We start from the raw sequence: 26520 nt of genomic DNA, 5'->3' as shown, positions 1-26520 counted from the left end.
GTGGTGGCAGCAATTTAATCTTGCAAAGTAGTCTTCATTTTTTTTCCCCATACTTTTTGATTCTTTTTTATAGTGGGTGTCTGCAGTGACTTGTGACATCTGTTCAGCAATACATTCTGTGTGTGAGGGGCAGAGATAGGAAGAATATTATTGAAAAGAATTATATTTTCCATAATTTATCCAACAGTCTCTGCAGTGAATTGTCACATTTGTGCTGAAATAGCGTCTGTGTATCAGGGCCAGATATTGGGAAAAATATTAGCGAAAACAAATATATTTTTTCCATAATTTGTCCACATTTTTCCTATAAACGGTCCCTGCAGTGAATTGTCACATCTGTGCTGCAATAGCATCTGTGTGTGTCAGGGTCAGATATTGGTAAAAATATTACTGACAACAAATATATTTTTTCCATAATTTATACATAATTTTCTTATAAACTGTCCTTGCAGTAAATTGTCAAATCTGTGCTGCAATAGCGTGTGTGTGTCAGGCCCAGAAAATGGGGAAAATATTACTGACAACAAATATATTTTTTCCATAATTTATCCATAATTTTCCTATAAACGGTTCCTGCAGTAAATTGTCACATCTGTGCTGCAATAGCGTCTGTGTGTCAGGCCCAGATATTGGGAAAAATATTAGCGAAAACAGCTTTCAACTCATCACTATATCATAGGTCCACTTTGTGGACTTCTCATGCTGTTTCCACCCTCCCCACTTCATGACTGATCTGTCAGAAGGAAGGAAAAATGAGACGCACAATGGATCTTGTCTGTGTAGCAGCTTTAAGGCCTGTTTTTTTTTTTATCAGAATTGGCTTATGATTTGGTAGCCAAAAGCAGGAGTGGGTAGAAAACACAGAACACATGCAAATATTCCATACATGTGTCATCTCTGTTTTAGATCCAGTCCTGTTTTTTTTTGGGCGTTAGCAATACTGATGAATTATTGTGCAAATGCTGACCGAGTGAAGGCGGATGCTCCACAGACAGGATCCGTTTTTTGTGGGTTATTGTTCTGATGGATCAGAGGAAGAGCAAAATAATCAGTGACGTCAACACAAATTTACTGCTGACACCCTCTCCAGTGTGTCCGGGGGGCTCTACTTGTATATGCATTTAATAGAACAAGTTCTGTAGACATCTATGTGGAATCAGCTGGCGATGGTGTAAAAGGAGTGTGCTTCCTCTTGGCGCTAACATCGACCTGTAAGGCTGAGTTCATACTTGAGTTATTTGGTCAGTTTTGGCCCAGTAACCGCCCAAATAAGTGAAGTATGCTGTGATTCTAAGAGCAACACTTGTCATCTCCATGTCATACAAACTTGCATTATTATTTCACTAACAAAGCAGGCTCACTATGCGTGTTACTACAAGGCACAGTGTTTTACACCACTATAAAGGCTCTCAGCAGCCGGGAAATAGCCGTTTTATAATGTAATTTGCCGAAAACTTATTTGGATAGAACCAAATTTTTCCAGAAAAATTTGGTGAAACGGCGAATTTAATTTTTTAAAAATTCTCTCATCCCTAATGCTGACCAATGGAATTGCCCACTTCTCTTTTTCATGGAAAAATACCTCTGTATACTTACATGTGAAATCAGAGACATATTTGGCGTTTTTTTGACACCTTCTCTACATGGAAAAAAAGTATCATTAAAAAAATATTTGTGGGAAAACACACTGTTTGAAAAAAACCCACCCAAATCATACCACAAAAAACAGGAAAAAAATCAGGTGGCCAAAGGGAAAACAACATATGGTTATTCTGGCAAGCGAAAATTTGGAGGATCCTTCAAGGAAATGTATTTTTCTTTTTTGTGTTTTGGGCCCATTCCAAATTTTATCTTACAAATGCTGATGCAAAATACAAGCCAAATTAAGTAAAACCATATGAAGGTGGACTTTATTTTTACATTGCAGTGACCTTTTTATGAATATGTTTGTGTCCAGTTTATTACAAAGAATGAAGGTACTGGTATTATTGGTTATAAAGTAAAGAAACTAGAACTTGAAATGTATTTGCATGAAACTTTTTTCCACTACTTTAATGTGGGCAGTTTTATAATTGTCTGTATAGGTAATATAGCTATAATTTAAAAAAAGAATATTATCACATATTTCACAGGTACTTTTACAGCCTTGTTGTCAATTCTAAAAACTTCAAAAGTAATTTATAGTCACTGTTACTTTACCAAAGAGTGTTGAAGGAAAGTTAATCATTAACGAAAGCAGTAAAAATGTGCATATGACATATAACAAAATATCATGTTTATCAGCTTAAACACTATCTCTAGTTAAATTTAATTGTTTAATTTATTTCTGCTGTATTAATTTATGATCCATATTTTCTTCAAGCAATTACATTAGGCATTTTTTTCCAGCACAATTTAATGCATTGACATAATAAGATATGCAACATAGATCAATGTGACAATGGATGCCAGAACTGTGTAATACTTCATTTAGTTTTGGGGCAGTTGTGAAATGAATCTTTCTGCAGTTGTCAAAGTAAGAAGAATTCATGCAGAATGTAAGCAATGATTGTAAATGTTTAAACATTTGCCAACACTGTAGTACACTGCCTTATTAATTGCATTACATTTATTTATTTAGTTTTTATTGTACCATTTTACAATGTATTATATTACACATATAAAACAGTTGCATATAACAACAAAAAAGCGCTAATTCGTAAAAAAAAATTAAGATGCTAAAGTGGGAAATATGTCAATTTCATGCTGCCATTTTTTGCTGTGAGATAATGGGGCAGATTTACTTTAGAAAATTTTGCAATTTGTGCCAAAACACTGAAGTACATGCTTTACACTGCATTCAGGTATTTTTCTAGACTTTTTATACCTCACAAGGCAACTGCATGGCTTAGGAGTAAAAAAAGGAATGGCCTAAATGTGCATGTGTGTGCTCCAAACCTGTGCCAAAATTTTGGAACATTTTTTTATATAAAACTAAGCCAACTTATAGGTGGAATAAATCTAGGCTATACAATCTAGGGGCTTGTTCACACAATCGTGTGAAGCCCGTTCCCGTGCTGTGGACCGCTGGGCAGGCGCATGGGGATTGCAGACCCATTCACTTGAATGGGTCCGCGATCCTTCTGTTCCACAAAAAGATAGAGCAAGTGCGGTGCAGAAGCACGGAACGGAACCCTAGAAAGCACTCCGTAGTGCTTCCATAGTGTTCTGTTTCGTTGTTCCGTTCAACACCATTCTGCTTCTCCGGATTTGCGGACCCATTGAAATGAATGGGTCCGCATCCATGATGCAGAATGGCCACGGAACACTGCCTGTGTTTTGCAGATCCGCAAATACGGTCCGCAATATGGCAACGGGCAGCGCATCCTTTCTAAAACTGAATTCTCCCCCATGTCGTCACTTGCAGTTTTTTCCATGTTCCACCAATTGGACTTTTGGCCAGGTATCCAGAGTGGCACAGTTCCACTCTTTCATCAAAATTTTATTCATTTTAAATGCTTCAAATTGTCTTCTTTTCTAAAAGACTATGGCCTTTCCCCAGCACATACCCTGTTCCCTGACCCCATGGACTTCTCAGGAGGCATAAGAGCAGTGGCCAGAACTGGCCCAGTTTGTTTTCTTTCAACTGTCTTGCACAGCAGGTGGTGTTACACAGATATGGGCAAAATTATCCTCCTCCAGGGTACAAAACATCCTTTTGATTTGCCATTGCTGATGGTGTCCGATCATGCCACTGCCTCTATCTTTCTGTCTAATTGAGATGAGAGAAGCTCTTGAAAATTTGATTTGACTGCTTCACTGACTTTTACAAAATTATTTGCTTCATGACCACTTACACCATCAAGGCTTTTCAGGGGTCAATAGTAATAATAATATAAAAAATAAATAATTCATACTTACCTAATCCATTTGAGTGTGTAGAGGCCACCCTGCCTGAAGATCCAGCTCAAAATCTCACGTGGTGCGTGAAGACGTCATCACGTTGGCCAGCGTGGTGATGTCATAAGTCACAGCACAAGATACTTTATGCAGGATCTTCAAGCAAGATGGCTGCAACTGCCTCTTCGTGCTGATTTATAAAAAATTTTACTGCCATTATTGGGGACATTGATTTGTTACTACAAAGCATGAGAAAATTTGGCTTTGCAGCAAATTGAATTTTCTCTGAAATTTGGATAGAAGTACACTTTAGATACTTCAATTCGCTCAACACTACTGTCTACTATCATGTTCCATGCAGTATGGCTGCTGCTGCCACTACTACTACTCCTAGCTGCTAATCCCCCTTCTGGCACTTCCATTATCTCTACTGCCACTACAATTACTTCTACACGGCTGCCACTACTATTACTATGACCCCAAGACACATCCCGCTAATGTAAATTGCTGAATTATCAGCCAGATAATATTTATTCTCAACCCATCCGTTAAGTGTAATATAGGATAAATAAAATCTTAATTTTGCTTACCAACTTCTGACATTTCAGGAACAGTTGCAGTATAAACATCTTGGTTAAACTTTGGTTCATTATCATTGATATCATGAATCTTAATTATAAACTCAGATTCTGGTTCAACTTGTCTTCCTGTTCTTTTGTCTATTGCTTTTGCTCGAAGAACATAAGTTGATTTTTCTTCTCTATCCAATCTCTTTGCAGCTTGGATGTCCCCAGTATTTTCATCTATGATAAAAACACTCCCGGCTCCATCTCCAGATAAAATATACTTTAAATTTCCTTCTCCATGATCATGATCTGTGTACAACTGAAGGGAAATAGAAAATGAAACAACAAAAAAATGGATTAAAATGACAGTGTAATTTAATAATTTGCTCATTTTGCTCTGCTGAAAAATAGCTTTAAGATACTGAAATGAACAGAAAGAAAACACCTTTGTGAGAAATGTAAAATGCTTTCTTCAGTGGTGTCAAAATTCTCACCAGTTCCTAGATTAAAGGATTGCATTTTGTGTGCTGAGTGTTTGGTCCCTTTGGTTCTCACCAGCACTTATTTTGCTCACTTTAAAGAGCTATGTACAATCTACAGTTCTAAATTTAAAATGTGATGCCATGTCACAGTGTGATATCACCACAAACACAATGGAAGGTCATTGAAAAAGGCAATTAAAAATGGCTTGCCATTGTTTCCTTAACTACTTCCAGACCGGGCAATTTACCCCCTTCCTGACCTGGCCTAAATTTGCAAATCTGACATGTGTCACTTTACGTGGTAATAACTTTGGAACACTTTTACTTATCCAAGCCATTCTGAGATGGTTTTCTCGTGACACATTGTACTTCATGATAGTCATAAATTTGAGTCAATATATTTTACCTTTATTTATTAAAAAATCCCAAATTTACCAAAAAAATATTAAAAATTCACAATTTTCCAAATTTCAATTTCTCTGCTTTCAAAACAGAAAGTGATATCTCATAAAATATTTATTATTTAACATTCCCCATATGTCTACTTTATGTTGGCATCATTTTGTAAATGTCATTTTATTTTTTAGGACGTTAGAAGGCTTTGAATTTTAGAAGCAATTATTCAAAACTGGTTTTAGAAATTTTTAGGTATTCCACAGGAATTAAAGCAAAAGAGAGGTGACGTGCATCCAGGACACCGCTTGCTGTCTGCCGGATGAGCACCTGTTGCCTCCAATTTTAACACAGAGCCATGGAGCGTGCTAATAGAGGGATTAAAAGAGGGATGTACCTGGCCTGAATTTACCTTGATTAGGCCAGCATTCCAACCCTGTATTAGTTGATGGGATGTAACTCACCTGTATATTTAGCGGGCAAACTCCTATGTATATACAGTATGTATTGCACAATATTCTCTCTATAGGGATGCTCATCAGATACAAAAAATCTGGAGCACTGCCTGCCTTCTAACGTAAGACACTTAGATATACAAATATATATATATATTTATATATATACAGTGCCTTGCAAAATTATTCACCCCCTTGAATCTTTTCGTATTTTGTTACATTACAGCCTTAAGTTCAATGTTTTGTTAATATGAATTTTATGTGATGGATCAGAACACTATAGTCTAAGTTGGTGAACTGAAATGAGAAAAATATATAAATAAAACTATTGTTTAGAAATAGAAAACAGAAAATTGGCATGTGCGTATGTATTCACCCCCTTTGCTAGGAAGCCCATAAAAAGCTCTGGTGCAACCAATTACCTTCAAAAGTCACATCATTAGTGACATGATGTCCACCTATGTGCAATCTAAGTGTCACATGATCTGTCATTACATATACACACCTTTTTTGAAAAGCCCCAGAGGCTAGAACACCTAAGCAAGAGGCATCACTAACCAAACACTGCCATGAAGACCAAGGAACTCTCCAAACAAGTAAGGGACAATGTTGTTAAGACGTATAAGTCAGGGTTAGGTTATAAAAAAATATCCAAATCTTTGATGATCCCCAGGAGCACCATCAAATCTATCATAACCAAATGGGAAGAACCTGGCACAACAGAAAACCTGCCAAGAGACGGCCGCCCACCAAAACTCACGGACCGGGCAAGGAGGGCATTAATCAGAGAGGCAGCACAGAGACCTAAGGTAACCCTAGAGGAGCTGCAGAGTTCCACAGCAGGGACTGGAGTATCTGTACATAGGACGACAATAAGCCGTACGCTCCATAGAGTTGGGCTTTATGGCAGAGTGGCCAGAAGAAAGCCATTACTTTCAGCTAAAAACTATAAGGCACGTTGTGAGTTTGCGAAAAGGCATGTAGGAGTCTCCCAAAATGTATGGAGAAAGATCCTCTGGTCTGATGAGACTAAAATTGAACTTTTCTGCCATCAAAGAAAACGCTATGTCTGGCGCAAACCCAACACATCACATCACCCAAAGAGCACCAGCAGCTGGAACTGGGAAACTGATCAGAGTTGAGTTAAAGAAGGATGGTGCTAAATACAGGGATATTCTTGGGTAAAACCTGTACCACTCTGTGCGTGATTTGAGGCTAGGACGGAGGTTCACCTTTCAGCAGGACAATGACCCCAAACACACTGCTAAAGCAACACTTGGGTGGTTTAAGGGGAAACATATAAATGTTTTGGAATGGCCTAATCAAAGCCCAGATCTCAAACCAATAGAAAATCTGTGATCAGACTTAAAGATTGCTGTTCACAAGCGCAAACCATCCAACTTGAAGGAGCTGGAGCAGTTTTGCAAGGAGGAATGGGCAAAAATCCCAGTGGTAAAATGTGGCAAGCTCATAGAGACTTATCCAAAGCGACTTGGAGCTGTGATTGCCGCAAAAGGTGGCTCTACAAAGTATTGACTTTAGGGGGGTGAATAGTTATACACATTGACTTTTTCAGTTATTCTGTCCTATTTGTTGTTTGCTTCACAATAAAAAAAATAAAAAAAAACATCTTCAAAGTTGTGGGCATGTTCTGTAAATTAAATGATGCAAATCCTCCAACAATCCATGTTAATTTCAGGTTGTGAGGCACCAAAATACAAAAAAAGTCAAGGGGGTGAATACTTCTGCAAGGCACTGTATATACTGCTACTACATTTACTATATTTATTATTGATCTTGTAAAAGGCTTGCATAGTAAAATATCAATTTTTGCAGATGACACTAAACTGTGTAAAGTAATTGACACGGAAGAGGACAGTATACTACTACAGAGGGATCTGGATAGATTGGAGGCTTGGGCAGATAAGTGGCAGATGAGGTTTAACACTGACAAATGTAAAGTTATGCACATGGGAAGGAATAATGCAAGTCACCCGTACATACTAAATGGTAAAACACTCGGTAACACTGACATGGAAAAGGATCTAGGAATTTTAATAAACAGCAAACTAAGCTGCAAAAAACAGTGTCAGGCAGCTGCTGCCAAGGCCAATAAGATAATGGGTTGCATCAAAAGGGGCATAGATGCCCGTGATGAGAACATATTCCTACTACTTTACAAATCATTAGTCAGACCACACATGGAGTACTGTGTACAGTTCTGGGCTCCAGTGAACAAGGCAGACATAGCAGAGCTAGAGAGGGTCCAGAGGAGGGCAACTAAAGTAATAACTGGAATGGGGCAACTACAGTACCCTGAAAGATTATCAAAATTAGGGTTATTCACGTTAGACAAAAGACGACTGAGGGGAGATCTAATTACTATGTATAAATATATCAGGGGTCAGTACAGAGATCTATCCCATCATCTATTTATCCCCAGGACTGTGACTGTGACGAGGGGACATCCTCTGCGTTTGGAGGAAAGAAGGTTTGTACACAAACATAGAAAAGGATTCTTTACGGTAAGAGCAGTGAAACTATGGAACTCTCTGCCTGAGGAGGTGGTGATGGTGAGTACAATAAAGGAATTCAAGAGGGGTCTGGATGTGTTTCTGGAGTGTAATAATATTACAGGCTATAGCTACTAGAGAGGGGTCGTTGATCCAGGGAGTTATTCTGATTGCCTGATTGGAGTCGGGAAGGAATTTTTTATTCCCCTAAAGTGAGGAAAATTGGCTTCTACCTCACAGGTTTTTTTTTGCCTTCCTCTGGATCAACTTGCAGGATGACAGGCCGAACTGGGTGGACAAATGTATTTTTTCGGCCTTATGTACTATGTTACTATGTTACATTGGTATATATATGTTGGTAAGGCTGATTAGTCAGCCTGCATTTGTGGGAGGGGCGGAGGCTCTTCATATACGAGCCACAGCCTCACTCACAGGCGTGTGTTCTCAGGTGCACAGGCTGCATGTTACCTTGTCCGTCCAGGTTCAGCCACGGCTGATACTATATGTTTTTGTCTTGCTACCTGGATCGCCCAGGCCGAGTTAAATGTTGTATGTCACCTGGATCACCCAGGTTCAGCCACTGCAGATACCGGCTATGTCATTTGTCTTGTTACCTGGATCGCCCAGGCCGAGTTACATGTTATGTGTTACATGGATCGCAAAGGCCGAGTTAAATGTTGTATGTCACCTGGATCGCCCAGGCCGAGTTAAATGTTGTATGTCACCTGGATCGTCCAGGCCACGTTAAATGTTGTATGTCACCTGGATCGTCCAGGCCACGTTAAATGTTGTATGTCACCTGGATCGCCCAGGCCGAGTTAAATGTTGTATGTCACCTGGATCGTCCAGGCCACGTTAAATGTTGTATGTCACCTGGATCGTCCAGGCCACGTTAAATGTTGTATGTCACCTGGATCGTCCAGGCCACGTTAAATGTTGTATGCCACCTGGATCGCCCAGGCCAAGTTAAATGTAGTATGTCACCTGGATCGCCCAGGCCGAGTTAAATGTTGTATGTCACCTGGATCGTCCAGGCCACGTTAAATGTTGTATGTCACCTGGATCGTCCAGGCCACGTTAAATGTTGTATGTCACCTGGATCGCCCAGGCCGAGTTAAATGTTGTATGTCACCTGGATCGCCCAGGCCGAGTTAAATGTTGTATGTCACCTGGATCGTCCAGGCCACGTTAAATATTGTATGTCACCTGGATCGCCCAGGCCGAGTTAAATGTTGTATGTCACCTGGATCGCCCAGGCCAAGTTAAATGTTGTATGTCACCTGGATCGCCCAGGTTCAGCTACTGCAGATACCATGCTATGTCATTTGTCTTGTTACCTGGATCGCCCAGGACAAGCTAAATGTTGGGTGACAACTGGACCGTGAGGTTCAGCCGCTGCTGATACTACGCTATATGTCATGTTTTGTTGTTAGAATAAGTCTCTGCCATACCCCACTCTATCGGTATATCTGGTTTACTCTACTCGCACCCAGAGCTGCGTTCACACGTCCTATACTACTACAGGTTCTTTCCAGGCCCATTTCAAGAACTGCATTCATGTCGCTGTTACATCTATGTTATGCTCCGTTCACAACCAGAGCTGCTGTTATACCAAATTTCATGCTCTGCTTATACCCAGAGTTGTGTTCACACTTATACTGCCACATCAGGTCGTATACCCCACTCACCAAAGCCGCTTTCCATGTCTGCTGTCACATCAAGTTAATATTCCGAGCACATCCAAAGCTGCGTCCGCATGTCTGCTTTTACATCTTGTCCTATACTCAATTCACTACTAGAGCTGCGTTCACGTGTCTGCTTTCGCATCACGTCAATACTCTGCTCACTTTCAAATTGCATTCATACGTTTGCTTATACCATGCTTTTCATGCGCTACCCATACTCGGAGCTGCGCCCATACCATGTTTTTTAGGTACCACTCACATCCAAAGCTCCATTCACCCATTTGTTGTTACATCATGTGTTGTACTCTGCTTCCACTCAAAGCTGCATTCTCCTGTTCATTGTTACGTCATGGTTTTACTCAATAGTCTCACCGGGGCAGTCTGCACCCACCGCTCTGGTTCTTTAATGCTGGTTCATATTCACTCAGACTGGTCTCCTTTTACTTCTGGTTCGCATTTACTTAGATTGGTCTCCTGCCCCAGTTCACCAAACAGCTCCTCAGCGGAGGTCAGTCGGCCAATAGGAGTAAGTTTCCTGCTATGTTTTCACAAGCTGTTCATTTGTTTGTCACGATAAGAGACTTCTCTTAGCGAACTTGCAATGACTCAGGCTCTTGTTTTTCTCCCATCTCTGTTTCAATTTCATGTTTACGTTTATGGTTCGCGGTGGTTAGTGTTATGTAAGCACGTCCTTCGGATTTCTAATGTCTATATTTTCAACGCCTGTTGGCAGTTATGTTCCTTAGGCCACCTTCTAGCCAATCCAATCATTCAAGCCTCTGCATATCAGGTCCGGCTTAAGTTTTAATTACTTATCGTCACCGCAACGTCATCCCTCTGACTTCGGGGGGCCCTATAATTGATCCGGCCTCATGGCTCCGGGGGCCCCTTGACCGTTTTTTCATGTTTTGTTTTGTTTGTTAGGGGTACGACATGGTTGTAGGCTGGTTAGTGTCCCAGGTTTGCTGTTGGAGGGGGTCATGGCTATGCGAGTCTCCAAGGCATTCTGGTGCTGCATAAGTGGTTTAAAAAAACAAACATAAGAGGCTCGCCCGAGTGGCTGTTCGCTTATAGGAACTCCCGATTGGCACTGACACTTGTAGTTCGCACAGCCATCTGATACTTTTTTCCGCCATAAGAGTCTCGCACGCATGGCTTCTGCCATATGAGTCTCGCACGCATAGCTCCCGCCATAAGAGTCTCGCACGCATGGCTCCCGCCATAAGAGTCTCGCACGCATGGCTCCTGCCATAAGAGACTCGCACGCGTGGCTCCCGCCATAAGGGACTCACACGCATGGCTCCCGCCATAAGGGACATTTAATTTCACCTACACCTTATTCAGGTCACTTATTATAGTCATAATTTCTTGATAAAAAAAAAAAAACTCTGCCCAATGGCTTCGGGGGCCCGATGACTGCTTCGGCCCCATGGCTTCGGGGGCCTGACGACTGCTTTGGCCCCATGGCTTCGGGGGCCCGATGACGACTTCGGCCCCATGGCTTCGGGGGCCCGATGACTGTTTTCAGTCCTGCTGGGCTGATTGCCTGGTTGGTTGTCCATCTGGGCTGATTTGGCCTGTATGTATCACATACATACCTGCTTCCCTAATTTCCTAATAATCCATGTTGATCGCTCACTTTATGTTTTGACCGCAAACTGGTCCGGTTCGCCCTACAGCATCATTGTCATGTCTTACGCAGATATTTCGTCTTGCTTTAATTGTTCATGCTTTCGTTCAGGTCCTGCCAGAGGAGGAACAAGTAGGGTAATTCCCTCTAACATTTTTTTACTTCCTCAGAGATGGCCTGCCTCTGAGCCTCTGGTACCCGATATGGCTTCTGTCTTACCTTTTGTCCAGGTTCAGTCACAATGTCATGCTTTATGACAAGGGTTCGGCCTGGTAATTCTGAAAATGTCTTTCTATTTCTTTGTAAAAACTCCCTAGCCTCTTGAGTTTGAACTGCTGACAGGGTTTCTGCGATACGAACCTCTGGTATATCATTACTAGAACCCTCCCTTGGCTGATCTCTAGCTATAAGAACCTCCCGATCCTTCCAGGGTTTAATTAGATTTATGTGATATATTTGAAGGGGTTTTCTTTTTCCCAGTTGATAAACCCTGTAATTTACTTCATTTACCTTTTCACAGATCTCATAGGAACCCTGCCAGTTGGCCAGAAACTTACTTTCTACTGTGGGTATTAGTCGCCCGGTTGAAATGTCCTGACCTTGGCTGTCCTATTGTAAAACCCGGGCTTGTGCTTCCTGGGCCTGCTGCATATGCTCATGAACAATCGGCATAACTGCCGCAATTCTGTCCTGCATTTGAGCGATATATTCAATAACACTTTTGTGGGGGGTATGCTCTTGCTCCCAGGTCTCTTTGGCTATGTCCAAAAGCCCTCAAGGATGTCTACCATATAGAAGCTAAAACGGGGAAAACCCTGTTGACGCCTGGGGCACCTCCCATATGGAAAACATGAGATAGGACAACAGGAAATCCCAGTCCTTTCCATCTTTATCAACCACCTTTTTAAGCATCCTTTTAAGTGTTCTATTGAACCTTTCCACCAGACTATCAGTCTGGGGATGATATACTGAGGTACGTAAATGCGTAATTTTTAACAGCCGACATAGCTCCTTAGTAATGTTGGACATAAAAGGCGTTCCCTGGTCTGTTAGAATTTCTGTTGGGATACCTGTACGGGTGAACATGTGGAACAGTTCTTTTGCTATGACCTTAGCAGATATGTTCTTAAGAGGTATGGCTTCAGGATAACGGGTGGCATAGTCTAGTACCACCAAGATATTCTGGTGACCTTTGGCAGACTTAGGAAGTGGGCCGGCTAAATCCATAGCAATGCGCTCAAAACGAACCTCAATGATAGGCAGCGGTATTAGGGGGCTATGAAAATGTGGCCTAGGGGTGTGGATTTGACACTCAGGGCATGAATGGCAGAAATCTTCTACAGCCTTATAAATACCGGGCCAGAAAAAGTCCCGTTCAATGCGCTCTTTTGTTTTTTCCACCCCTAAATGCCCTCCCAGAATATGGGATTGAGCTAGTTCCAATACCATACGGACATGGGACTTGGGTACAACCAGTTGCTCTACAACCTCTGTTTGTGTTTTCTTTACCCTGTAAAGTAAATCATTATATACAGCAAAGTGGGGGTACACCAAACCCATACCTGGTTCCTGGGGTACCCCATTAATTACTTTCACATTTTTCCAGGCACTCACTAGACTGGGATCCCTCATTTGTTCAGTACCAAAGCGGCCTAAGGGTAAACTTGTAAGTTTGAAAACTCTATCTCCGGAGGAGATTCCTCTGGGTCCCCTGCCAGAACCTCTATTGAGAATTTATCAGGCTCCCCAAGCACCAAACTTACTGCATTATCAGGTGCCACAGAAACATCACATATATTATGCAAGTTATCCCCCACCTTAGATTGCTTATTTTCCCATAAATCCCAAAACAAAAGGAAAATCACAACCAATAACAGCACAGTGTAACAGGTTTTTAACCACACCCACTTCATGTACCACTGACCCACAGGCGGTTTCCACGGTTATCACCGCAGTGGGATAGTCTTTTGTGTCACCATGGACACATACCACCCCTAACCGGTGGGCTGGAGCCTCTCAGAGTCGACAAGTACTAGGGTCACCAGGCTCCCAGAGTCCTCGATTTTGACTTGACACACTTGCCTGTCGGTTCTACTGTCCACGTGAGCTGTACAGGACGGTTTAGCGAAATAAGACATACACCTTCCTAAGTCACATTCCATAGGCTCACAAGCTAGTTGGCAGTTAGCTACAACATGGCCCAAACCTTGGCAATGCCAACAGACTATACGGCCCCGGGCTCTTAGTCCAGTGTCCCTTTTTGGACTTGGGGCCCTTACACCTTGGCCCTCTGCATGTGTACCACCCTCTTCCTTAGGATACAGTCTCACCCCTTTAGAAAATGGAGCAGTCTTACCCATAGACGAACCTCTCTTGCTCCTAGGAGCCACCCCGGTAGGATGTAGATCCTTGAGGTATTCCTCTGTAGCCGTGTATCGCTCCACCACGGACACAAGCTCATCCACACTTTTTGGGTAGGTGTATCCAATGCAGCATATCTTCAGAGGCAGGGCCCGTATAAAACGGTCACAAACGACTCGCTCCACAATTTAAGCTGATGTAAGTTCCTCTGGCTGCAACCATATATTGGTGAGGTGGAAGAGATCATACATTTGAGATCTAGCTGGCTTTTCATGATCATATACCCAGGCGTAGACCCTCTGTGCCCGGACCGCTAGGGTAACCCCCAGACGGGCTAGGATTTCAGCCTTCAATTTGTCTTACACCTTAGCATCTTGTACCCTCTGGTCAAAGTAAGCTTTTGGGGTTTGACTGTTAGGAAGGGGGCCAGCACATCCGCCCACTGGTCGCCCAGAAGCTTTTCTCTCTCTGCAATCTTTTCAAAGGTGCCAGAAAGGCTTCTATATCATCCTCCTTCGCCATCTTTCTCAGGGCATTCTGCACCAACTGCCGTGGTGCAGGCTGGGTTCCTTGCGATACCTTAGGTCTCTCCAACAAGGCTTGGATCAGCTGCTGTAGAGATTGGTTCACCATTGGTCTCACTCTGGGCTTTCATGGCCTCCTCATGCATCTGTCGATGAAGAGCATTGGCTTGTTGCTGAGTGGCCTGGTTCTGCTGAAGGCTGACATTAGCCTGAACCAGCTGCTTTATAAGTTCCTCCATGTTTATACCAGGAACCAGTTACGCCAGGTGCGCTGTCTCTTTAAGAGTACTGTCTCTTTAAGGATCTGTGCGCATCCTCCACCATATGTGGACTTTTATAGTTAGCTCACTGGTCCGAGCAAGTCCAATGCTATAGAGACCCAGACAAACTTTAAAGTTTCAAAGCATGGTCCTTTCCAGCATTTATTGTCAGCGTAAAAAGGCAGCACATGTACAGGATGCACGGTTCAAAAAGAAAACATAACATAAAGAAACTCCTGCTCGTCTGAGCACTAACGTACCTGACTGTCCCAAATAACACAGAGTAACAGCAACCTGTACCCTCTGCTCACACAGAGCAACCACCCTGCTTGTCTCTCTCCCACATAATGCAGCCTGGCTCTTTTTAAGTAGGCCTCAGCCCAGCTGCATTAATCAAGTGGCTGCAGAGTAAGTTGTTCCAGAGCTAGGAACAGAGCCCCTCACCATGTATAGGTGAGAAACCTAGGTGGAATATATACGCCATTTAACACTTTACCTGCTGCCCCCTTTCAATATATATATACACTCACCTAAAGAATTATTAGGAACACCTGTTCTATTTCTCATTAATGCAATTATCTAGTCAACCAATCACATGGCAGTAGCTTCAATGCATTTAGGGGGGTGGTCCTGGTCAAGACAATCTCCTGAACTCCAAACTAAATGTCAGAATGGGAAAGAAAGGTGATTTAAGCAATTTTGAGCGTGTCATGGTTGTTGGTGCCAGACGGGCCGGTCTGAGTATTTCACAATCTGCTCAGTTACTGGGATTTTCACGCACAACCATTTCTAGGGTTTACAAAGAATGGTGTGAAAAGGGAAAAGCATCCAGTATGCGGCAGTCCTGTGGGCAAAAATGCCTTGTGGATGCTAGAGGTCAGAGGAGAATGGGCCGACTGATTCAAGCTGATAGAAGAGCAACGTTGACTGAAATAACCACTCGTTACAACCGAGGTATGCAGCAAAGCATTTGTGAAGCCACAACACGCACAACCTGGAGGCGGATGGGCTACAACAGCAGAAGACCCCACGGGGTACCACTCATCTCCACTACAAATAGGAAAAAGAGGCTACAATTTGCACAAGCTCACCAAAATTGGACTGTTGAAGACTGGAAAAATGTTGCCTGGTCTGATGAGTCTCGATTTCTGTTGAGACATTCAAATGGTAGAGTCCGAATTTGGCGTAAACAGAATGAGAACATGTATCCATCCTCTGATGGCTCCTTCCAGCAGGATAATGCACCATGTCACAAAGCTCGAATCATTTCAAATTGGTTTCTTGAACATGACAATGAGTTCACTGTACTAAAATGACCCCCACAGTCACCAGATCTCAACCCAATAGAGCATCTTTGGGATGTGGTAGAACGGGAGCTTCGTGTCCTGGATGTGCAACCCTCAAATCTCCATCAACTGCAAGATTCTATCCTATCAATATGGGCCAACATTTCTAAAGAATGCTATCAGCACGTTGTTGAATCAATGCCACGTAGAATTAAGGCAGTTCTAAAGGCAAAAGGGGGTCCAACACCGTATTAGTATGGTATTCCTAATAATTCTTTAGGTGAGTGTATATATATATATATATATATATATATATATATGTGTCTCACAGTAACATCATTGCATTTAATAAAGATTTAAAATACATATATAATAAAAAAAACATTAAATAATACTCAGTCTCGGTCCCTTTTTTGGTGTATTCACATGTGCTCACATGAGCTCACGCATGTATTGACACAAATGGCGGCTCTTATGACCTTTATCCCACACTTTTACCCTAAATCGTCTTCTATATATCAAATTAGGGTTGAGCGAACACCTGGAAGTTCGGGTTCGCAGGGTTCGGCCGAATTCGCCGCAATGTTCGGGTTCGGGACCCGAACTTGACTCCGAACCCAATTGAAGTCAATGGGGACCCAAACTTTGGGGCACTAAAATTTCTCTAAAAAAGTCATAGAAAGGGCTAGAGGGCTGCAAAAGGAAGCAAAGCAGGGTTAATAGCAGGACAATTGCCCTGCAAACAAATGTGGATAGGTAAATGAATTAAAATAACATAGAATTAAAAAAAAAGTTAAAAATAATGATCTTGAACTAGGAGGTGGAGGTCAAAGTGGAGTAGGAGGTTGAGGAGGCGGTGGATGTTGCAGTGTAGGTGGAAGCGGTGGTGGAGGAGGAGGAGGTAGCCAACACTATATTTGTATTTATTTATTTTTTATAAATTTGGGAGGACCACAAAAAATTGGGAAATATAAAAAACAAAACAAAGAGAAAGTGAGCTGGAGTATAACAATGGCTGGGGCGGCCGGTATACTTGTCTATTCTGCACAAGGTACGGACAAGTCCTGTGGGATCCATGCCTGGTTCATTTTAATGAACGTGAGATTGTCCACATTGGCTGTGGACTGGCAGCTGCGCTTCTCTGTAATCACTCCCCCTGCCGTGCGGAACACACGTTCGTACAATAAACTGGCCGCAGGGCAGGCCAGCACCTCCAAGGCATAAAGGGTAAGCTCAGGCCATATGCCGAATTTGGAGAACCAGAAGTTGAATAAGGCAGACCCATCAGTCAGTACGTGTAGGCGTGTGCACATGTACTGTTCCACCATGTTGCTGAAATGCTGCCTCCTGCTAAGATGTTTCATATCAGCTGGTGGTGCTGGTTGTTGTGGCATGCTGACAAAGCTTTTCCACATTTCATCCATGCTAACCCTCCCTTCTGAGGTGCTGGCAGTGCCCCAGCTGCATTGACGACTTCTTCCTCCTCCTCTGTCTTCGCCTTGTGCTTCCACTGAGCCCCCGGTGTCAGGTGGGAATGCCATCATCAGCGCGTCTACCAGCGTGCGCTTGTACTCGCACATTTTCTGATCATGCTCCAGTGATGGAATTAAGGACAAGGTTGTCCTTGTAGCGCGGATCCAGCAGGGTGGCCACCCAGTAATCAGCACTGGTTAGAATGTGGGCCCCTCGGCAGTTGTTGCGCAGGCACTGAAGCATGTAGTCACTCATGTGTGCCAGGCTGCCCAGAGGCAATGACAAGCTGTCCTCTGCGGGAGGTGTATCGTCTGTGTCCTCTGTATCCCCCCAGCCATGCTCCAGTGATGCCCATGTAAATGATCCCTATTCCTCCTCTGCCACATCGTATTCCATAATCGCCCGAAGCGTTTATTTTCAAATAGACATAGAAGTGGGATAGTAACGCTGAGGACTGCGTCATCGGCACTGGCCATGTTGGGGGAGTACTCGAAACAGCGCAACACGGCACACATGTCCCGCATGGAGGCCCACTCTTTGGTGGTGAAGTGGTGCTGTTCCACAGAGCGACTCACCTGTGTGTGCTGCAGCTGAAAGTCAACTATTGCCTGCTGCTGCTCGCACGGTCTCTCTAGCATGTGCAAGGTGGAGTTCCAACTTGTGGGCATGTCGCATATGAGGCGGTAAGCGAAAAGGCCAAAGTTATACTGCAGTGCAGGCAGGCGATCAGCGGCAGGTTGAGAACGCCGATAGTGCGCACAGATGGACTGCACTTTCTGCAGCAGATCTTACATATCGTAGTAATTTTTCATGAACCTCTGCACCACCAAATTCAGCACATGCGCCAAGCAAGGGATGTGCATCAAACTGGCTAGGCCCAAAGCTGCTACGAGATTTCGCCCATTATCGCACACCACCGGGCTGGGCTTGAGGCTCAGTGGCACTAACCACTCATAGGTCTTTTGTTCCATGCCCGTCCACAGCTCCTGCACGTTGTGGGGTTTTTCCCCCAAACAGATGAGTTTCAAAACAGTCTGCTGTCGTTTCCCCCTGGCTGTGCTGAAGTTGGTGGTAAAGGTTTTATGCTGATCAGATGAGGAGGCAGTAGAGGAGGAAGCAGAGTAGGATGAGGAGGCAACAGGAGGCAAACATAAACTTCCTGCAATCCTCGGTGGCGGAAGGACATGTGCCAAACTGCTATCTTCCTCAGGCCCAGCTGCCACTGCATTTACCCAGTGTGCAGTTAGGGAGATATAACATCCCTGCCTGTGCTTACTTGTCCACGTATCTGTGGTTATGTGGACCTTGCCACAGATGGCTTTGCACAGTGCACACCTAATTTTGTCCGCAACTTGGTTGTGTAGGGCGGGGATAGCTCATCTGGAAAAGTAGTGGCGGCTGGGAACCATGTACTGTGGGACAGCCACCGCCATAAGTTTTTTAAAAGTCTCCATCTCCACCAGACAGAATGACAGCATTTCGAAGGCCAGGAATTTTGAAATGCTGGCATTGAGGGTCAGAGATCGTTGGTGGGTTGGGGATGTACTTCCTCTTTCTCTCCAGTGTTTGGGAGATGGATAGCTAACGCTTCCATGGGACATTGTGGAGATGCTTGGTGACGGACGTGGTGGCGTTGTTGCCACATCCTCTGTTTGCTGGGTGGCAGGGGCCACTGTCACTACAGAGGGGGAGGAAGAAGCTGAGACTGCAGCAGAAGAGGGACCAGGAGGAGCCTGAGATCTTTTGTGGTTTTTGAGGTGTTTACTCCACCTCAGCTCGTGCTTTGCATTTAGATGCCTGGTCATGCAGGTGGTGCTCAGGTTTAGAACATTTATGCCTCGCTTCAGGCTCTGATTGCAAAGCGTGCAAACCACTCGTGTTTTGTCATCAGCACATTGTCACACTGTCATCAACATGTTGTCACACTGCCATGACAGGGAACTCCTTGGAGATGGCTTTGGTGTGCTCAGTCCCTGGGTGCGGTGAGCAGTAGCAGGCGTACAGCTCTTTTGCTGTACGGCTGGTGCTGTGTGACCACCAACTCTTCCTCCGAACTGCACACGTCACTCGCATGACCTTGATTCCATGTGAGGTCTAGGACCTCAGCATCCTCCACATCATCTTCCACCCACTCTTTACCTCTGCCCTCCTGAACAGACAAGACTATGAATCCAATAGATGGCGTTGTTCATGAGTAGTGTAGATCGCGAATATTCTAATCGCAAATTTTTATCGCAAATTTTCCATCCAAATGGTTTTTCAGCTAAAAAACAAGGCAGATTCTGCTCATTTGCATGTCTTTCCCATATGTTCATGTTTATGCTAATTTCTTTTCCATGACAAAACTGCATAGAAAGGTTTTTAAATATTATGTTAGGACAATGAGAAAACCTTTTGTCACCCTAATGATATTGATCTAGGTCAGTGTTTCCCAACCAGTGTGCCTCCAGCTGTTGCAAAACTACAACTCCCAGCATGCCCGGACAGCCTTTGGCTGTGCGGGCATGCTGGGAGGTGTAGTTTTGCAACAGCTGGAGGCACACTGATTGGGAAACACTGATCTAGGTGCACAGGTCCACCCAAGCCATCCAACAGATATGAAGCAAATTTGAGGCTTACTGGCTCTCAGTCAGATGAGAGCTGGTTTTGAATGTCTCATAGTGCACAAGGTTGCCATTGTAAGGTATTCTGACTGTATCTGTCTCATGGATAGATTGTTGGCTTGCACATACCTGGCTTTTGGCATATAGCCTTTGTGTGATTGCCTATTGTATGTCATAGGTAATAGGAGTCTAAGATACATCAAGATGTTTTCCTTATGCTGTTTCCAAAACATTTCGGTAGTGTTTCCATCAATTTCTAACCTTTTTCTGTGAACCAGACACCCTTTTTCGGATTAACTATATTATTTTCCCTGTCACGTATGCATTGCAGGTGTACTTCACGCGATAAATGGGTATATGATGTGCACCTAACTAACAGACGGATTAACTATATCAATTTCCCTTTTGCTTCAGAGCAGGGGGTGCCTGTCACGTATGCAGTGCAGGTGTACTTCATGCAATACATGGGTATATGATGTGCACCTAACAGACGTATTAACTATATCAATTTCCCTCTCACGTATGCAGTGCAGGTGTACTTCACACAAGAAATGGGTATATGAAGTGCACCTAACTAACAGACGGATTAACTAAATTCATTTTCCCTGTCACGTATGCAGTGCTGGTGTACTTCACGCAATAAATGGGTATATGACGTGCACCTAATTAACAGACGGATTAACTATATTATTTTCCCTGTCACGTATGCAGTGCAGGTGTACTTCACGCAATAAATGGGTATATGACATGCACCTAACTAACAGACGGATTAACTATATCAATTTCCCTTTTGTTTCAGAGCAGGGGGTGCCTGGTTTAATGTTTGGGTTCTCCCATTGACTTCCCTTATACCTACCGAGCACCCGAGCATCCCGATGTGTTCGGCCGGAGCACACGAGTATCCGAGCACCAAAGTACTCGATCAACACTAATGTGCACCTAACTAACAGATGGATTAACTATATCAATTTCCCTGTCACGTATGCAGTGCAGGTGTACTTCATGCAATAAATGGGTATATGATGTGCACCTAACTAACAGATGGATTAACTATTTCAATTTTACTGTTGCGTTTGCAGTGCAGGTGTACTTCACGCAATAAATGGGTATATGACGTACAACTAACTAACAGACGGATTAACTATTATATTTGTGTGTCAGGGGTACAAAGTACAATGTTGCATTGCACCCACAAAAAAAAATTGCTGTAGGTCACCCACAGAATAAACAGCCAGATTTATGATTATCTTTCTGTGTCAAGGGTGCAAAGATAGTGTATTGCACCCACAAAAAAAAAAAAATCGCACTAACACTGTCCCTCACTACAGCTGCCTGCTTTCTATCCCTTCACTACTGAGAGCTGATGGACTGTGCTACACGTGATCCAGCTTATATAGTGGCTGGGTCACATGATGCAACAGCCAATCACAGTCATGCCATTAGTAGTCATGGCTGTGATGGATTCTAAGGGAACACAGCTTAAAAGCTTGTTGATTGGCTGCCTTGCAGCCTTTCAACAAGCTTTATTAAATGCTCAAACACCGAACTCAAACTTTTCCGGCACAGTTTGGGTTTGGGTCCAGGTACCAAAAATCGTAAAATTCAGTACGGACCCGAACTTTACAGTTCGGGTTCGCTCAACACTTATTGTAATGATTCACACTAGTATTAGTGCGATTTTTGCTGCAGGCTTCTATGTATTGTAATAGTTCACACTTTTATTCGTGCAAGTCACACTGCAGCATTTTATATCGGTCAGATTTACTTTGGGTGTTGCACTGTAGCGATGTTATAACAGCGTTATTTCCCATAGTATATTGTGTTACACAATCAAATGTCACTGTCTGATACTCCAGATTGTACTGTTTTTGTATTGTTATAAATGAAGAACTGGATATTTCTTACCAGACTCTGTAGTCTTCTTCCACTTATCGCGCTTGTTTTGATGTGCCGGACAGGATATCTTTGAACATGCGCTTTGGAATCTTACCCACGCCAGACTTTGGTAGATGCTTAATACTTTTTTACTGTACTCGGAGTGTTCTGGAAACGTTTTTCAAATATATTCAGGTACCTTTTATGCCACTGAGGAAGGAAGAAGGGTTCTGGCGAGGACGGCAATAGTGACTGCCACCATACCTCTTTAGCTGAGGATAGAGTCATTACATCTTGTACATATGCATGTACTGAACATCTGCATGTAATATAACTCATCCTTTGCACTCAGTAGTAAAAAATGTCTGTGTTCTTCAAAGTCTACGTGATTCCTTCACTCCACAAAACCCCAGGGAGTGATGGCCTGGGGGAGTATACCGTCATTCACATCTTATAAGGGCCACCTCCACTCCCATCCTCTGCACTTGCTTAACAGGGGGTCCCTTCACTTACACTTAGTAGTCACGGTCTCTGAAAGTAATATTAAGGACCATGGGATAAGTAAGTCAAACCTTTGACTCTGACTCTTCTATTTTTCAAGACTCCAATTCAAGCTCTGACTGCACTGCCCTGTTTTAAAAGTACAGTATATCTGATATTTTAATTACTTCCTTGCCTTAATAATGTTTTCCTGTTGTTTCTACCAGTTCTAAGATGACTGCAGTCACACCAGTAGTGAACTTTCTCTTCTGACAGGGGAAAAACTTCACTCCTGAGAATGCTCAGCACAGATTCAGTCATTTTAAAAAAGGGCTTTGGGAAAGCAGCATGAAGACACTAGAACAAAAGAGAGGTTATAATTAGAGATGAGCGAAGCGAGCTTCGGATGTTACATCTGAAGTTGCTTTGCTAAAAACATAGTTTTAATGCTGTATGGAGATCCGTCACAAAAAGTGAAATACCAACTGATCAAAAAGTCATATGTACCCAAAAATGGTACCAATCAAACTGTCCACTCATCCCACAAAAAAGAGTCCCTAAACAAGATGATCGTCAGAAAAATTAAAAAAAGATTATCAGCACAAAAACTAAATAAAATAAAAACTGTGCTAAAACAGCAACTTTTTGGGTTACCTTGCCTCATAAAATGTGTAATACAAAGCGACAAAAAAGTCATATGTACCTCAAAATGGTACCAATAAAACCGCCACCTCATCTCGGAAAAACTACCCCCTACACAAGACGATCGACAGAAAAAAAAAATTTATGGCTTTTCAAAAATGTTTTTACTTTGTAAAACATAATAAAAAAAAAACATTTTAGGTATTACTGCATCTGCAACAACCTGCTTTATGAAAATAGTCACATGATCTACCAATAAAAACATCAACTATTTCCGCAAAACCTTTCATGGCTTTCAGAAAACGTGGACACCTAAACATGATTTTTTTTTCAAAAATACTTTTATTGCGTAAAACTAAAATAAATATAAAAAATTTGACATATTAGGCATCCATAATAACCTGCTCTATAAAAATATCACATGATCTAGTCCCTTAGGTGAATGTCGTAAAAAAAATAATAAAAACTTTGCCAAAACAGCAATTTTTTGGTCACCTTGTAACAAAAATTTTAATATTGAATGATCAAAAAATCATATGTACCAAAACATAGTACCAACAAAAATGTCTACTCTTCCCATAAAAAGTAGCTCCTATACAAGACTATTGGCAGAAAAAAAATAAGGCTTTCAGAATATAGAGACACAAAAACATGATTGCTTATAAAAAATGATTTATTATGTAAAACTGAAACAATCAAAATAAAAAATACACATATTTGGTATTGTTGCGTCCGTAAAGACCTGCTATATAAAAATAATACATAAACTATCTTTTCAGGTGAACCTTTTAAAAATCTAAAAATTAAAACTTTGCCAGAACAGCCATTTTTGGTTACCCTGTTTCACAAAAAGCATTATATTGAGCGATCAAAAATCTTATGTACCCCTAAATAGTACCAATAAAACTATCACCTCATCCTGTAGTTTTCAAAATGGGGTTACATTTTGGGAGTTTCTACTCTAAGGGTATATCAAGTGGTCTTCTAAAGTGATATGGCAACTTAAAATTATCCCAGCAACATCTGCTCTCCAAAATCCATATGTTGCTTCTTCCCTTCTATGCCCTGCTATGTGCCTATACAGCAGTTTATTTAGCACATATTTGGTGTTTCTGTAAACTACAGAATTAGGGTAATAAATATTGAGATTTGTTTGGCTGTTAACCCTTGCTATCTTATAGTAAATATGGATTAAAATGGGAAATCAGCAACAACAAAAAAAGGTAATTTATTTTTAGTAGTAGTGTTGGATATGTGGGACTCCCAGGCCTCCCTTTTTATGATGCCCTGTGATAGTCTTGAAAGCAACTCTAGGTCTTTTATCATTTCAGATGAATGATTTGAGTTTTAAGTTCAGTGATGCAAAGTATGATTTCGGAATATCAATTGGTATTGACCTGAAGAGGTACAGAAGCTTAGGTAAAAGCAGCATTTTATATGCCGCTATTCTGCCCAGCCAAGAGATCATGTTTTTGGAGTACTCAGCTATGTCATTCTCAATCTCAGAGGCTATTTTAGGGTAGTTTGAATCAAAAAGTCTTGAGGAGGGATGTGACACCTGTATGCCCAAGTATGTAATTTCTGTTTTTTGCCAGTCAAGGTTATATTGTTTTTTAAGGTTGTTTAACCACCTCAGCCCCCAGTGCTTAAACACCCTGAAAGACCAGGCCACTTTTTACACTTCTGACCTACACTACTTTCACCGTTTATTGCTCGGTCATGCAACTTACCACCCAAATGAATTTTACCTCCTTTTCTTCTCACTAATAGAGCTTTCATTTGGTGGTATTTCATTGCTGCTGACATTTTTACTTTTTTTGTTATTAATCGAAATTTAACGATTTTTTTGCAAAAAAATGACATTTTTCACTTTCAGTTGTAAAATTTTGCAAAAAAAAACGACATCCATATAGAAATTTTGCTCTAAATTTATAGTTCTACATGTCTTTGATAAAAAAAAAATGTTTGGGTAAAAAAAAAATGGTTTGGGTAAAAGTTATAGCGTTTACAAACTATGGTACAAAAATGTGAATTTCCGCTTTTTGAAGCAGCTCTGACTTTCTGAGCACCTGTCATGTTTCCTGAGGTTCTACAATGCCCAGACAGTACAAACACCCCACAAATGACCCCATTTCGGAAAGTACACACCCTAAGGTATTCGCTGATGGGCATAGTGAGTTCATAGAACTTTTTATTTTTTGTCACAAGTTAGCGGAAAATGATGATTTTTTATTTTTTTATTTTTTTCCTTACAAAGTCTCATATTCCACTAACTTGTGACAAAAAATAAAAACTTCTATGAACTCACTATGCCCATCAGCGAATACCTTGGGGTCTCTTCTTTCCAAAATGGGGTCACTTGTGGGGTAGTTATACTGCCCTGGCATTCTAGGGGCCCAAATGTGTGGTAAGGAGTTTGAAATCAAATTCTGTAAAAAATGACCTGTGAAATCCGAAAGGTGCTCTTTGGAATATGGGCCCCTTTGCCCACCTAGGCTGCAAAAAAGTGTCACACATCTGGTATCTCCGTACTCAGGAGAAGGTGGGGAATGTGTTTTGGGGTGTCATTTTATATATACCCATGCTGGGTGAGAGAAATATCTTGGCAAAAGACAACTTTTCCCATTTTTTTATACAAAGTTGTCATTTGACCAAGATATTTATCTCACCCAGCATGGGTATATGTAAAAAGACACCCCAAAACACATTCCTCAACTTCTCCTGAGTACGGGGATACCAGATGTGTGACACTTTTTTGCAGCCTAGGTGGGCAAAGGGGCCCATATTCCAAAGAGCACCTTTCGGATTTCACTCCTCATTTTTTCCTGAATTTGATTTCAAACTCCTTACCACACATTTGGGCCCCTAGAATACCAGGGCAGTATAACTACCCCACAAGTGACCCCATTTTGGAAAGAAGACACCCCAAGGTATTCCGTGAGGGGCATGGCGAGTTCCTAGAATTTTTTATTTTTTGTCACAAGTTAGTGGAAAATGATGATTTTTTTTTTTTTTTTTTTTTTTTCATACAAAGTCTCATATTCCACAAACTTGTGACAAAAAATAAAAACTTCCATGAACTCACTATGCCCATCAGCGAATACCTTGGGGTCTCTTCTTTCCAAAATGGGGTCACTTGTGTGGTAGTTATACTGCCCTGGCATTCTAGGGGCCCAAATGTGTGGTAAGTAGGTAAATGACCTGTGAAATCCGAAAGGTGCTCTTTGGAATGTGGGCCCCTTTGCCCACCTAGGCTGCAAAAAAGTGTCACACATCTGGTATCCCCGTATTCAGGAGAAGTTGAGGAATGTGTTTTGGGGTGTCTTTTTACATATACCCATGCTGGGTGAGATAAATATCTTGGTCAAATGCCAACTTTGTATAAAAAAATGGGAAAAGTTGTCTTTTGCCAA

At 42.1% G+C, this 26520-nt stretch overlaps 1 protein-coding gene across 1 annotated transcript in view; it reads right to left on the bottom strand.

Moving 5' to 3' along the window:
• LOC121001848 (cadherin-9-like) overlaps positions 1-26520 on the bottom strand; it is a 339856-nt gene that overhangs the window by 265175 nt on the left and 48161 nt on the right. Inside the window, exon 2 of the mRNA XM_040433066.1 lies at positions 4470-4764. Within this exon, the coding sequence (XP_040289000.1) occupies positions 4470-4764 (295 nt within the window). The remainder of the gene's footprint in view (positions 1-4469; positions 4765-26520) is intronic.

This window comes from Bufo bufo, chromosome 5 (genome assembly GCF_905171765.1).
Source record: "Bufo bufo chromosome 5, aBufBuf1.1, whole genome shotgun sequence".
NCBI lineage: Eukaryota > Metazoa > Chordata > Amphibia > Anura > Bufonidae > Bufo > Bufo bufo.
The sequence above is the reverse complement of the archived record's forward strand: the minus strand, read 5'-3'. Positions and strand labels throughout refer to the sequence as shown.